Raw genomic sequence first — 15,479 nt, 5'->3', positions numbered from 1 at the left:
ACAGGCTATTGTGCTTTGTCTGGTTTATAGAAACCCAATTTTAAGAAAGTTCTCTCCAAAAGACTCTTGTAACATGTAGGTGTATCTATAAAATTGACATACTCACACACATTTTATACAGTAGATATATATGACAGAACCACCTCTACAGTCTGGCTCCTTTGGCCAACCCAAAAGTCCAGCTTACTCAGCAGGTTGAACTGGGTTTACAGCTGCATTGCATTACTGGAGCATCACAAAGCAGCGAGGGCATACCAATGACTCTGAACGATAATTTGTTTGTCTATGGTCATACCGTATTTCCACGACACCGGGACCCTAGATTCCTGATTGCTAGTACCAGTGTCTCTCTAAATACATATGTATGTGTACACCCAACATTTATTTAAGAATTTCATAATTAATTCATTAATTTTTATGCAGTGAAAAGCAGCAAAGGGGTGTGTTATAATTACTATACAGTATTATACAGATTTATTTATATTCACGAATGTATGTGTGGTCTAGGGATTTGAGCAGGGAATCTTGAATCTGGGCTGTTCTATTCCTGGTTGATAGTGGCCTGTCCTACTTTAGACAGGTGATTTAAATGTACCTCTTCTTACCCCTCTGGAAAGTGAGTATAATCAAATCTATTTCAGAGGGCTGTTGTGACAATTGCCAAAAATGCTTAAAGCTTCTCTAATGAATAGCGGTATAAAATGTATATTTATTATATTTTGTTGAAAAAATGTTGACAGTCATTTATGATTAAAATTCCCATGGTAACCTTGGATATAAAAGGTATCTCAGGGTAAAAGAAGAATATATAGAGACTGTGGCCACCTACACTATGGTTTCACACGCTAGTGCCAGCCCTAAATATTATAGGGTTGCAATTGTGCTATAGGAAAATCTACTAGAGTGCAAATCGTCTTATCAGCCAGCGACCAGGCCAACACTTGAGCAGATATTTAGCAAGCAAAGAGAATGCAACTGATTCTGTACTGCCTTGCACCTGGTGTAGTTATTTGCACCTATGCAAAGCCAACAATGAAGGCTACCGTTCTGCTCTAGTACATTTCACATTCAGGCCCAATGAATTTAAAATGAGTGTTTTTCTTTTTCCTCTTCATAAACTTTTAAATTACTTTTCCCCTGAAGACAGAAAGCTTCACTGTAAAATGCAGGTTTGGTTCTTGTTTTGTTCAGGATTTTTTTTTGGGGGGGGGGGGGGAGAGAGGGCTTTTTGCTCCAAGATTTGACTCAGCAGAGGTGGCAGAAGGAATCACTCAGTTTCTGCATATCTCTGGGCTCACAGTAATCCACATATGGTTTATAACAGGCTAGCCCTAAAGGATTACAAGCCCCTTTTGCTAGATAACATCAGTCCCTTATCTCTGCTGTTTAGAAGATTCCCCACTGATGCATGGACACTCTCTGTGGAGATGACCTAGTTTTGGATTTTGCATGCCGACTGACCTGGCATAACTTGAATTCTCTAGGTTACCATAGAAGTGGTTGATGGCCCCGATACTGAACCAGAGAAGGATCTGCACAAAGAGAGCAGCAAGCCTAGCTGGCCAGTCCCATCCCCTGACTGGAGGAACTGGTGGCAGACGTCATCCACCTTGACTCGCATGAGTAGCGGTGACCAGGACTACAAGCATGACAGCACCACCGAAGATAGCAACTTCCTAAACCCTCTTGGTGGGTGGGATAGGCATGCACCCAACCACCGGACTTTTGAATCCAAGGAGCAGCCAGAGTATGGTGAGTTCGCATTCCAGACCTCTTATGGGCACCTTGGGATTGTAAAACTAGTTTGGGGGAAATGAGAATGGAGAGGCATCGCTGAAAGTAGGCCAAGCAAAATAGAATTTTTCCAACATGTGGCTTTTGTTCATTGGCTTTTAAATACAAATCTGTGCAGATGCACAAACTAGGCTGTGGTAGCCACATTCCATTTGTGAGTCTATAATCTTGAAAATTATACCAGTTATCCTACAAGAAGTTTTTTTTATTCATAAGTGTACTTTTTTAAACAAAGGAAATAAGGTCTCATTTATTTTTAGTGTAAGGATAAGTACAAATTTAGAACCATGTGCAGTGATTTGGAAGCTAAAATGTAACTGGTGGATAAATGAGTGAGAACTACAATGTGGTCATGTTTGGTTGAGATATAAGTAAGGCAAGTTATGTTGACTCATGTGTAGGGAGTGGCATAGATAGCAGGAACATTTTGCGTGTGGAATTCTGTTCCAGATGTATCATGGGGAAAACAATTGTTTTCAGTTTGTTGTATGAAACAATTGCTGAAAACCGAAAGGACAAATTATTTCCTTACTATCACATTGGTCTATAGCTGCACATTTTGGGATGACTTCTGGGAGGTGACTTAATATGCACACTATGGGAGTTGCAAGTGGCTCAGAGCCTCTAAGGATGAAGCTGTAAATCAATATATACTTAAGTAGAGCCCTACCAAATTCATGTTGCATCATCTACACACACACAGAAGCTGTAGCTTACTGTTTCAGCCCTAGTTTCCCTTGTTTTGATTAGGTTTGAGCCTTAACTTAGAGAGCTTTTTTGCTGAATTTTATATTTAAATATGTACATAAGTATTGAATATCGTGGGCCAGAATTTTAAAGTCCTTTCTTCTTGCACCTGTATCTGTGGACAAATTTTAGTACTACAAAAAGATGTACAGTGCTCTGCCACACCTAAGGGCATCAATGTTAAAAGAAGATTTCTATTTCCCAGTGCAGATTCTCTAGGCTAAAACAGCCATCTTTAACAGGATTTATTATCCATGTTTTCTGTCCACACTGGCAATAAAACAAACCATGTTATAAAATAGATACCTCTAACCCTGGCAGAAAACTATGCACTAGCGCAGTCCGTTACATAGTGAGAGACAGGAGCTTGGTTGGTCTTCTCGCAAAGGTGTAACACTGAAGTGGCATGTTTGGTATCGGGAGTGAAGGCACACTAGGCAGTACACTCTATGCCCTGGGCTTCTCAGATTAGTTAGTGGAATATTTCACTCAATTTGGGCCCAGTCATGTTCGTATTATTTGCACTGTGGCAGTGCCTAGAAGCCGCAGTCATTACAGAACAAAATGCTGGTTCCTGACCCAAAGAGCTTTTAATGGTACAGGATCAGGCCCTCAGTGACAACAGTTAGTCATTTAGTCAGTGCTATAAAATGTTCATTACCATGGGTTTGAAAAGAACGTGTAATTCACTGCGTCAGTGACTTCTTCTATAACACGTTAGCTCTCTTGCTCTGATGTGTGGGGAGATTAAAGAATGAAACTGAAATATTTCCACATACAATCAACTACCCAAACAAAATCCAACCTGCATTCTGTCCTAAAATCCAGTTAAGTTTTGAATATCTTTGTATGCTATAGATATGTTTGGAGGGGTTTATTCGAGGGGTGGAGAGGTTAAAGTAAATGTTTTTATTACATATCTGGTCGGTTTGTGATCAGAAAGCATATTCCGACCGATGGAAAAATAGTTTAAATAGATGTTTTGTTAGTTCATGACCCAGCTTTACAGCTGAAGATTCTCGGCTGCTAAAAGGTCAAAAGAGAAAGGAAATATTTTTTCAAATAATGTTGCATGCACGTCCCTGAGGAGAGTCAAGTGTGAAAACCATTTAAACAGCAGGCTTAAGCCTGGCACTCAGCCCAGGTTTCAGGTAAAGACATCTGGATTCCATTCTTGCTATGCCTACTTAATAAAAACCACCATCTATACGGTAGTATTTGGTAGTAGGGTTTTTGTTTTTCATTTCCTTCCTCCTCTTTGTTCCTGTATAGATTATATTGATGGAGAGGGAGACTGGAGCCCATGGTCCATTTGTAGCGTAACCTGCGGGATTGGCAATCAGAAGCGAACCAGATCCTGTGGATATGCCTGCACAGCCACTGAGTCGAGGACATGTGATAGGCCAAACTGCCCAGGTATGGTTCACAAATGGTTGTTGTTTTTAAAGAGAGAACCTGAATTGTTATTAGAAAGATCATTGCACCAGGGGACAGAGCACTGGGTTTGGAGGGCTTCACCATACATGGTTAAAGGCCAGCATCACATTTGGACCATGGCTGGGTAACAGTGCTATTAAAAAGTGGTGTTCCAGTCCTGAAGGTCACTTATGAAATTTTATTTCGTATGTGAACTACCCTAAAATGTAAAAGGCAGACATGGTATTTTAACGTTAATGTACCCTGCCTGTCTTTTATGTTTTAGGGTAATTCTATATTTTATTTTTTATTTTTAAATTAACAAAGCATGTGTTATTAAATCCAATGTTGTCTCCTATAAGGGGTTAAACTTGCTACAGAAAGTTTCAGTCTAAAGGCAAACTTCTTTTGTTGCTGCAGTTACTTCTTGCCTACCCGAACATTCCGCACGTCACAGGACTGAAGCTTTTGCCCAAAGAAATGTGCACTCGTTTCACCTAGAATGCATTTGGGTTTTTTTATTTTAAAACAGCCACATTACTACTATTTGAAAATAAGAACATACATTGCAATACATTTAATGTATATACTTCCCATAATGTCAGGAATAATGGCTCCATATTAGTTGTTAATATGCCCTTTAAAGTATCATGCCAACTCTCTGCAAAGTGGCTTTAGAGAATTGGTTCTCAAACTAAGGCCGCCGCTTGTTCAGGGAAAGCCCCTGGTGAGCTGGGACGGTTTGTTTACCTGCCGCGTCCGCAGGTTTGGCTGATCGCGGCTCCCACTGGCCGCGGTTCGCCGCTCCAGGCCAATGGGGGCTGCAGGAAGCAGCGCGGGCCAAGGGACGTGCTGGTCGCCCTTCCTGCAGTCCCCATTGGCCTGGAGCAGCAAACTGCGGCCAGTGGGAGCCGCGATCGGCCGAACCTGTGGACGCGGCAGGTAAACAAACCGGCCCGGCCCGCCAGGATCTTTCCCTGAACAAGCAGCTGCCCTCATTTGAGAACCACTGCTTTAGAGGAGATCTGAAACATGGTCTTATACACTAGATGTTCTACTCCTGGGGGAATTCTGTGCCACTGCACATGTGTAGAATTCATGTCCCTCACAGATGTCTTTGCTTCCCCGCAGAAAAATGACTTTCTGACAGGGAAGCAAAGGGAAGGTGCAAGAGCAGTCACACATCACTCCCTAGCTGCGCAGGTACATTGTTTTAGGCACCCGTAGCAGCCAGTGGAGACAGTCAGTGGCTCCTACCCTGAGCTGGGATCAGCTGCTAGTCCTGGCTGGGGAGGAGGCAGGAGAGGATGGGATTTTCTCTTCCCCTGTAAGGAGTGGCTGGGGCTGTGTCAGACCCACCCCTAGAAACCTCCCCCAGCTGCATCCTCCCCTGCTTCCTGCCCCCATCACTCCTCAACTGTGGGGGGAGGGGTCACTGTATGAGGAGCTGCTCCCCCATCTGCCCAACTCCTGTGCATCCAGACCCTCCCATTCCCAAATATGCCCTCCAAGCCTCACCCTGTACTCCCAGAACCCCCCTAGTCCTCCATATCCAAGCCTCACCCCATTGAAGCTTAACCCCCCCACACCCAGACCATCCCCCACTGAGCTCCCTGCACTCAACCCCCCACCCTGATGAGCCCCACCCCCCTGCACCAACCTGAGCCCCCACATTCAGACCCCCATGCCACTGACCCCCAACTAGCTGCACCCAGACCCCCACCCCACCAAGCCCCACTCCCCCAGCACCCATACCCCCCTACTGAGACCCCCACACCCAGACCCCTCCTCTGAGCCCCAACCATTTTCACCTGGAAGCCCCTGCAGAATCCCATTGCCCCTGCACCTGGAACCCACCCAGTGAGCCTCTGTGCATCCAGGTCCTTCCCCCCCCCCCCCCCCCCCCACTGAGCTTCCTGCACCCAGATTGTCCCACACAGAATCCTCTCACCCTCACACCTGGATCCCCCCACACTGAGCCCCTCCTGCCTCGTTGAGCCTGCCTGCCCCACATCTAGTGTGCCTTGCTGGGCCCCAGGGTGTTCCTGGGGCAGGCCCAAGCCTTGTGCTGTGTCAGGGTCGGGTGCAGCCTCACCACTGAGTCCGTCTCCTGGGGGTGGGAGATCTCCCACCTTCGTGCAGCCAGTGGCCTGTGCTCCCCCCTGCCATGCTGCAGCCTCTGCGTTTATTTATTGACAAATAAAACTTGCCGAATTTTAAAATATTGTGAGCAGAATTTTTTGGATGCCGAATTTTTAGGCACAGAATGCCCTCAGGAGTAATGTTCTAAAGAGCTGTTGCAGTTTGAGTCAAGGGATTTTTTGTTTTTGTTTTAATAGACATTAAACCACAAAGCTCCTGTCTCTTAATACAAACCAGCAAGTCTAGAATTAAGGCTAAAATGCCATCCAGCCATATCTCTCTCTCTGTCCATTTTGCCTACAAATTGGAAAAGTCTCCAAACCAGCAGGCTTGGCCCTTCAATGCCTGTGCACAACAGGGCAGATTAAGGATGTGGTTTTAGCTTGAGCCACGTGTTGAGAGGATTCTCTGCTTATTCATATTAATCCACATTTGCACAACCCATACAGTGATGCAGCACTGAGGGTGATGCATTGGAGCTGTATAATTACACCACAGAGAGCAGTGTGGTGCATCCACATTACAGTACATAGGCGCCAACCCTATGGGTGCTTCGGGACTGGAGCACCCATGGGGGAAAAATGGTGGGTGCTGAGCACCCACTGGCAGCCCCACTACCAGAACGTCCCCCTCCCCCCAGTGCCTCCTGCCCGCTGGCAGGCCCCACCGATCAGCACCTTCCCCTCCCTCCTATGGCCTGCCACAGATCAGCTCTTTCGCAGTGGCAGGAGGCGCTGGGGGGGGGGGGGAGGAAGCAAGGGCACAGTGTGCTCGGGGGAGGGGGTGGAACTGGGTGGGAAAAGGTGGGGGCAGAGCGGGGGTGAGAAGAAGCAGGGTGGGGGTGGGGCCTTGGGGGAAGGGTTGGAGTTGGGGGCGGGGCCTAGGCAGAGCCGAGGGAAGCACCCTCCAGCAGCTTGCATTTCACCAACATTTAGCCACGTTTAGCTTCACAATTTGGAAGGTAAAGGAAGTGAAAGACCTGAAATAGCTATAAAATCCTAAGTATGAGATCAGATGTTGCACTGGGACTACACAAATGCAGCATTGCTAGAGATTTTTAAAGTCATTCGACAAGCAGTGTTTGGCAGTTACTCTCGGACATGCACACCCATCCATCTCAGGATGTTGGTGGCTATTTGCTAGCCACTGCAGGAAAAATACACACACACACACACACACACACACCCCTTGTTGAACATTCCCCCACTCCCTCAACCCTGAACAACAATGGGTTAAATCCAGAAGAGGTCACCATCTCCCAGGTATAGTCTCAGGTATTTGTTACCATCTAGAATCAAACCATGGCAGACTTGAAAGAATGTATTATGTCACATTACAGACACCTGAGGATCAGTGAGGAAAATGTAATACACTCTTCGAGTCTCTGCTGGTATTTTTAAAATGACCAGGGCAAAGCTCAGCTTCTACTGTTTATACTGTCAGCAGAACCTCTGCAGTGAATTATTACCTTGGAAAGATTCTGGGGTATCTATTATTCTGCATCTACAGCTGCAGTTAAGGCAAAGCCCTTACAATAAATTATTGTAAAAAAGTCTGAGGCTGTTTTGAAGCTCTGCAAGGCCCTGGTTTGTATTACTGTGCACCAGTAACAAGACCACGATAAAGTTCGCTGGAAAGGGGATGGAAGGGAACCAGGCTTTATTAACCACACAGTTTTTGCATACCGAGAGTTTTCTGGGCTTACTTTTGAAATATATGATGCAATGGAATAAAAATTACATGCTTAAATGCTTCCTTGAAGGGCTTTCATTTAAAGAGAATAGTAGTTCGCTAAATAAAATAGCATCAAAAGGGTGTTCATTTGAGCATAATACAATTAGTCCAGTAATGACCATGTTTTCACACCTTTTTTGTTAGTCTATGGTTCTCTATGCTAGTGACAAATGCTTTACTGGAGCTTGCCAGGCACCCCAAGTTTCTAAGATTTTTGGACCGTTATCTACATATTTGTCTCTTTCCTCCCAACTCCTTTCACTCCCCTAGCAGCGGAAGAGAATGTAACTGAAGAGCAAAGCACACAAATACATTTTCAGTTTGTTGGGGCAGGCGCTATTGCATTCACTCTCTGAAACACATTTGGTATCCTGCCAACAAGTAAACATGACCATATTAGCAAGTCTTCATCAGTTTAAAAGGTGGAGCTGAGGCGGTCTCCAACCAGTCCTGGAGTCTGAAACAGCAGTGCTGGAATGCAGGGCCGTGGGAGGCCCTGGAAGGGAGCAGCGGGTTGCTGAGAGGTAACTGGGGGAGCTGGGAGAAAGATGGGGGAGCTGAGGGAGGCCTGGGCGAGCAGGGAGTGACTCTCCATAGAGCCGGTCCTGTCCCTGCCTCATCCCTACCTGTGCCAGGCTCCTCCCTCCACTATCCATGTGGTCCTGCTGCCAGACTCCAGCTCCACCCTGGGCTCCTGGCACTCTGTTCCCTGACGCTCCCCTGGCCGGTCCTGGCGGCAGCATCCCCAGCTCCCTCCCAGGCCTAGCATCAGCACCTGCTGGCTCAGAAGCCTCTCTGCAGCTGGGGAGAGAAAAGAGGCACTTGACCTGGGATCATCGCTGTTCCAGCTCCAAAAAAAAATAAAGTGCCAGATCAGCATTTTTGGAGCATTTCGACACAGCTGGAGCACGGTCTCCAACGGGTTTCATATTCCACGTTGTGCTTTACAGCTTTCACTAAGAAATTTCTCAACAAGTTGAGATGTCATCAACCATCCCTAACACATGCTAGGAAAAAGATATCTGGATACGTAAACTTGGCCACCTAATCAAATGGACGGATTTTCATTGGTACTCAGCACTTGCAGCTTCTATTGGAATTCCTGGGAGTTACTGGGCAGCTTTGAAAAATCAGGCCACTTAGTTACATACCTAAATATAGATTTAGGTGCCCTAACTAGATCTAGGCACCAAAGTTTGGAACCTTTGGCCTGGCTATTTAAAGGCCCGCCTAGCAAGTATACCGGTTATCTACAGGGACTCCACCAGGTCAGCCTGTTTCTCATCATTATATTGTTAATGTTTTCCTCCAGCACTAAATTCAACAGCGGCAATGCAGTCAGAACGTTGGGGGTTTGGTTTTGTTTTTCATTGTTTACGGTTAAGAAAACACATCTATTAGTTTGTGTTTGTCTTTAGGGATTGAAGACACCTTCAGGACAGCTGCCACCGAAGTGAGCTTACTTGCAGGAAGTGAAGAGTTCAATGCCACCAAGCTATTCGAAGTTGGTAAGCAGCTGGCAGTCTAGTATCTCTAGAGACAAGCTCCTTTTAGGATTGTTTTTTAAACTATCACTATAAGATTTGGGCTCATAAGCCTCTGTCTTAAAAATGAGTCATATTCCAAATTGCTGTTGATTATTTTATTGTTAAGGAACAGAACTAGACCTCGGAATATCTTGGTTCTATCCCTAACTCTGTCACAGGATTCTTTTTGAATAACTTTCCGCAAATCACCAAGTCAGTGTCTGTGCCTCAGTTTCTCCAGTTGTAAAACAGCGATGCTGCGTCCTTACCTCACAATAGTGCTATAAGCGCTTCAATATCCTCAGTTGAAAGGTGCTGTAGCGGCACTTTATTCGTGATCATTTTTGTAAGAGTTACAGCTGTTGCTGATGTGAGGTGGATAATTATATTAGCAATAGCAGCATTTGTAGCTATGGATGGCAAGATAGGGTCAACCAAATCAATGCCTCAGGGTATGAGCTGATTGCTGTATGTAACTTTCTTCCATTCATGTACAACAGTGCACATAATGGGCCACGTGTACTGTGAGGGTTTATCCCCTACCATAGAAGCATCAGGGATTGATCCCTTATGGAGGTAGGATACTAGACAGGTTGGATCAACAGTGTTATCCGGCATGCCAAATCCTAGTGTATGCTTGTAAGGCAAACTATAGTACTTGTTGACAACCGGGCATATGACTTAAATGTATGGCAAACTGACCATGAAATCGTTGAGGCAATATGTTTGCAGTATAGCTTTAGGCCGAAACTTTGCTCACCTTACTCATGTGATGAGACCTATTGAGTGCTGATGACATAAGTAATGTGGAATTAAGCCCCTACATGTGGGACCAGACCCATCGTTTGAGATGATTTGGCCCCCAAAAAACCAAAATGAGAAACTTAACTGATTCTCTCCAGTCCCCTTCAACATAATCCATTAATATCAGCTGTAAATGTTCTACTCTGGCCACCCCTCCACCCCACACCAAAATTCATAGGTCTAGTGCCATTTGACCATCCTAATTTACGGACATTGTCTGATGGTACATCATGTAACTGGCTGCTGTAGGCCACTCTCTATCTTCGAACTGCAGCTGCTCGAAAGATCCTTGTGGAGAGGCAGAGGACGTGGCAAGGGAAAAATAAATGAAGTCCTAACCAAAGTATTTTTCATAAATACAAGGCTATGCTTATCCCCTCGGAGTCTTTAGTGTCATTACAAACCAGCTGAGCCTCACGTACCATTTCAGAGCCCCAAGTGGTGGTACAGGAAGGCTGTGAGATCTTGGGTTTTGGAGCTGAGGGTCAATAGCTAGGGCTGCCGGCTTCTATTCACAATTCTGATTCATTGTTTAACCTAGGGCAAGTCACTTAATCTCTCTGTGCTTCAAGCTCACTCACTTGCAAAACTGGGGTATGTTGTCTATTGTACTTCACTGGGCTGTTGCCAGGTTTAATTGAAGTTTATAAGGCACTGTTAAAGCCTAGTAAGTGCCAAGGATCCATGTAACTATGGCAATGTAATTCACGGTAGGATGGCCTTTTCTTGTCATAGCTTGCTTTCTTGATTATCCAATAACAAGATAAGTCACCACACTGCAAGCAGGCATGCTTTATAGCCCTTACTTGGATACACAGAACTTTCTGTGGGACAGTTACGTTTCTCTCATTGGTTATCTTCATTGTTATCTCTGTAGCTATATCATATTAATTTACGTGCTGCGTAACGTACCTTAAGGCATTTTCATCTCCCCTCCTCACACAGATACTGATAGTTGCGAAAGATGGATGAGCTGCAAAAGTGAGTTCTTGAAGAAATACATGTACAAAGTGGTTAATGACCTACCCAGCTGCCCTTGCTCCTACCCCACAGAAGTCGCTTACAGCACTGCTGAGATCTATGATCGGTTTAAGCGGAAAAACTTTCGCTGGAAAGATGCAAGTGGGCCAAAGGAAAAATTGGAGATCTACAAGCCCACAGCCCGATCTTGTATCCGCTCTAGGCTTTCCTTGGAGAGCACAACTCTAGCGGCGCAGCACTGTTGTTATGATGACAATATGCAGCTGATTACTAGGGGGAAAGGGGCGGGCACACCAAACCTGATCAGCGTAGAATTCTCCGCAGAGCTCCACTACAAAGTCGACGTTTTGCCTTGGATTATATGCAAAGGAGACTGGAGCCGATACAATGAAGCACGGCCCCCTAACAATGGTCAGAAATGTACAGAAAACCCTTCAGATGAAGACTATTACAAGCAGTTTCAGGAAGCAAGGGAATACTGAAGGGATTTTCCTCCTCAGACAGGAAAATGGGGATCATTTCCATAGATGGCACAAAACTGCATTTGCTGCATTATCTAATTGAAATGGGGTTGGTCAGTTTCTTTAGTATGAGTGTATATATTTGTATATAATACATGTGTATTTTTCTCTGTGTGTGTAATTTATATATGCATATATCTCACACACTCCTCTGCATACAAACATACACAAAACCTTTAATGATAGAAGTTTATATAGCAATAAAATGCATTTTATTTCAAAAGAAAGAAAAACCTCCAGGGAAAAACAGTGTGAATAAATTCATGCTGAACAAAGCTTGATACAGATTTTTACATCAGTGTAAATCAGTAAAGCTCTGATCCTGCTCCCATTAAAGTCAATAACAAAGCTCCTATTGATTTTAAATGATGCACGATTGGTCCCTAATGGCAGGGTAAAGCTAGGGGAAGTGAAATGCAAATCAGGCTCAAAGGCCCTGATTCAGCAAAGCACTTAAGCACATGCTTAGATCTATCCCTGTACAGCAAACCACTTAATCACATGCTTAAATCCATTATAGTCAATGCAACTTAAGCATGTGCTTAGAGATAAGCACATACTTACCTGCTTTGCCACATGGACAGGTTTGGGGTTTAGGCCAAAGAGCCTAAACTCTTAAACGGTTTTTATATGTAACTTATTTAATATAAACACAGCTGTTAAAAATAACACTTTCTCTGGAGCTGTATTAATGAAAGTATTTAATGGTATCTACAAGAAGAGGGGAAGGATTGTTGGGAGGGAAAGCTATTAATGATTGGAGGAGAAAACAGGTAGAAATGCTGAAGATCAATAAACCAACACCACCATTCATCATTCTCAGTTGAAGCTCCCCATTGCCCTTCCAGTCACTCAGGTGTGGGCTGTATATATGTGGTAGGGTTTCCAGAAGATGCAGCTGCCATGTTCCTTTGGGCTACACCAAAAGAATCTAAAGTAAGGCCTAGGATTCTGCAAAGACATATGAATGTGCTGAACTTCCCATACTGTGAGTAGTTCAGTGACTTCAATGGGACTATGCACAGGGGCGGATCTACAGCTGCTATGAATTATCATAGCTCCATGGAAGAGAATGGTGTCATGACAATTCACACCAGTAGAGAATCTGCCACACGGCGTGTACAAATAAAGAAACTGTATAAGTAAGTCTTTGCAGGATCAGGGACTAAAGGGCCAAAATTTGCTGAGGCTGAAGCGTGGAGTTAAAAGGAAAAGAATGTTGCCAAAAAAACGAAGAAATCCCAGTTATCTTCTAATTCCTACATGTAATTAGAAGGGTTCTGCTATAAAGAAAGAAGTGCACTTTTAAAAAAAAAGAGAAATGAATATAGACTTTTGAACATATTCACTGGGGTACAATAAGTCACCTTCTTAATTTTTTTTTCCTTCCAGCATGTCCTGACTGCACAGTATTATACAGAAAAAGCTATTCTTTAAAGAGTTTTTTGGGGGAAAGGGATAAGGAGTTGTTCTCAGTGATTTTAAAAGCCTGAGCATTATTTTTGTAAAGTATTTATTAAAATGTTGTTATAACTCATGCAAGGGGCGTTTTTAACATGCGGGGCCTTCTGTAGTTGGAATGTGATGGCCAGGAAAGAGACTATTTCTAGGCAAATGTTTAACTTGCAGATCTCTATGAAAAGTGAATCTATCAATAAAACCACAGTTAAACAGTTGGTACCTGCAGTCTCATTAAAGACAAAGAAAATTACAGTGTGTGAAAAGGAGTAATAAACACTTAAATTAGTTTGTCGGGAACTAAATTTAGCTCACTTGAGTCCCAGTCAGTCATACATACTAAACATGAAACCTTACCACTGGGATTCAGTTTATTGTATGAGGATTAATCAGATTTAAAAAGGAAAACAAGCAGGTCTCTTGGCTTCTCAGGTGCCAGTTGATTGTGATAAAACCAAGAATTGGGTAGTTGATCGGGGCAGGTCATCGTATGTCCCTAAACAAAAGGACTGTTTCTCATTTCAGGATCTGTCCCCTTGATTTTTATAGAAACCAGTTTTTGTAAACCCTTGCAAGTCCAGTCCTGGTAAGGAGACTTGAGCCAGCGAAATTGACAGCAGATGGGCTAAACATTTAGGCACCTCAAGAATCACCCATTACAGAGGGAGGGAGTTTTGTAAAAATGGACCAGTGTTTTGCCCAGTTAGCTGCCTTGAAAATAGAAGAAGTGATGTAATGAGCAATTTCTAACAGCATGGGATGAAACCAGCATCTCAGGTTTCTCTGAGAGAGAGATGTGTAGAGTCACAAATTAATTATATATTTTAAGATTTGTGGAACTATGGAGAGGTTTTTAATAATACACCATTAACATTCAATTACACAACAAATAAGGTATGTGGGGAAGGTAAATTATTTTAATCAACAAAATGACACAAAAGCTGTTAAGTCCCACTGCTTACAATGTGCCAAAACGAGAAACATTTTGGCAGCCCATTACAAATGTTTTCAGCATCAGTATACATTTTCCTAGCACTGGTCCTGGAGCAGAGATCAAGAGGAAAGAATTCTCAATCGCTGCAGACTGTAATAAAAAAAAGTAAAAGCAAAATTTGTGCTATTGCATCTGAAATTACAACCCCTTAGGTTTTCTATCTTTGCATTCAACAACTGTTAAAGATCACTGTCCAAATGTCTCCCTGATGTAACTCTCCTAACACACTGGCGTTCAGCCAGGCATGGATTTGACTCAGTCTCGGTAATTAAACAAATAGAGAAATGGAGAGATCAGGGCCCTAACTTGCTCGAAACAGTATAAACAGTTATGATGAAATCTTACGATGTAGTTTACAATAGAATAAAGCAGGTGTATAAAACAAAGGGAAATGTAGGGGGAACTAAACCATACCAAGCACCACACACACTGCCTAGCCAACTAATGTTTTGAAAAGATTTTTGACACTGTCCAAGAGATTCTTTGAAGAGTTCTCAGCAGCTATTATGCCTCCCAGAAGGAATTTTAAAACGGGGGCTATAGTATGTTTCTGTGAGGCCCCTGTGCCCACTCGACTTTCCGTTAGGCTTTCTCCATGCCGCTAAATAAAAGCCCATTAATTTTGTCTTTTCTTTGAATGGACCTGGCTCTATGTTGCTGTTAAATGGTGAGATTATGTTAACAAAACCTGTAGTGATGATCAGACATTCAGGCTACAGGCAATGTGGTTAAACCAGTGCATCCCAACAGTTTTTATTAGCTGCTTATTTTCCCCCCCTATGATTTGCATTGTCAGTGGAATGCAGCCCTTGATCCAGACCTCCTTTGTAAAGTGCTTTGAGATCTACTGATGAAAAGCACTATACAAGAGCCCCAGGTATCATTATTAATGAGGCCTGTCGATTAATCACAGTTAACTCACACGATTAACTCAAAAAAATTAACTGCGATTAAAAAAATTAATCGTGATTAATCACACTGTTAAACAATAGAATATCAATTGAAATTTATTAAATATTGACGTCCAAAATCTGAGAGGGACAAGGTGTGGCACATGCTTTCAGAAGTCTTAAAAGAGCAACGCTCTGATGCGGAAACTACAGAACCCGAACCACCAAAAAAAAAAAATCAGCCTTCTGCTGGTGGCATCTGACTCAGATGATGAAAATGAACATGCGTCGGTCTGCACTGCTTTGGATTGTTATCGAGCAGACCTGTCATCAACATGGACGCATGTCCTCTGGAATGGTGGTTGAAGCATGAAGGGACATATGAATCTTTAGAGCATCTGGCACATAAATTTCTTGTGACGCCGGCTACAACAGTGCGATGTGAACGTCTGTTCTCACTTTCAGGTGACAT

At 43.6% G+C, this 15,479-nt stretch overlaps 1 protein-coding gene across 1 annotated transcript in view; it reads left to right on the top strand.

The window, feature by feature from the left end:
• ISM1 (isthmin 1) overlaps nucleotides 1–11,626 on the top strand; it is a 56,335-nt gene extending 44,709 nt beyond the window's left edge. The window contains exons 3-6 of the mRNA XM_065402106.1: nucleotides 1,485–1,752; nucleotides 3,814–3,957; nucleotides 9,252–9,341; nucleotides 11,109–11,626. Of these exons, the coding sequence (XP_065258178.1) occupies nucleotides 1,485–1,752; nucleotides 3,814–3,957; nucleotides 9,252–9,341; nucleotides 11,109–11,626 (1,020 nt within the window). The remainder of the gene's footprint in view (nucleotides 1–1,484; nucleotides 1,753–3,813; nucleotides 3,958–9,251; nucleotides 9,342–11,108) is intronic.
• The last annotated feature ends 3,853 nt before the right edge of the window (nucleotides 11,627–15,479 follow it).

Source organism: Emys orbicularis, chromosome 3 (genome assembly GCF_028017835.1).
Source record: "Emys orbicularis isolate rEmyOrb1 chromosome 3, rEmyOrb1.hap1, whole genome shotgun sequence".
NCBI classification, from domain to species: Eukaryota; Metazoa; Chordata; order Testudines; family Emydidae; genus Emys; species Emys orbicularis.
The sequence above is the reverse complement of the archived record's forward strand: the minus strand, read 5'-3'. Positions and strand labels throughout refer to the sequence as shown.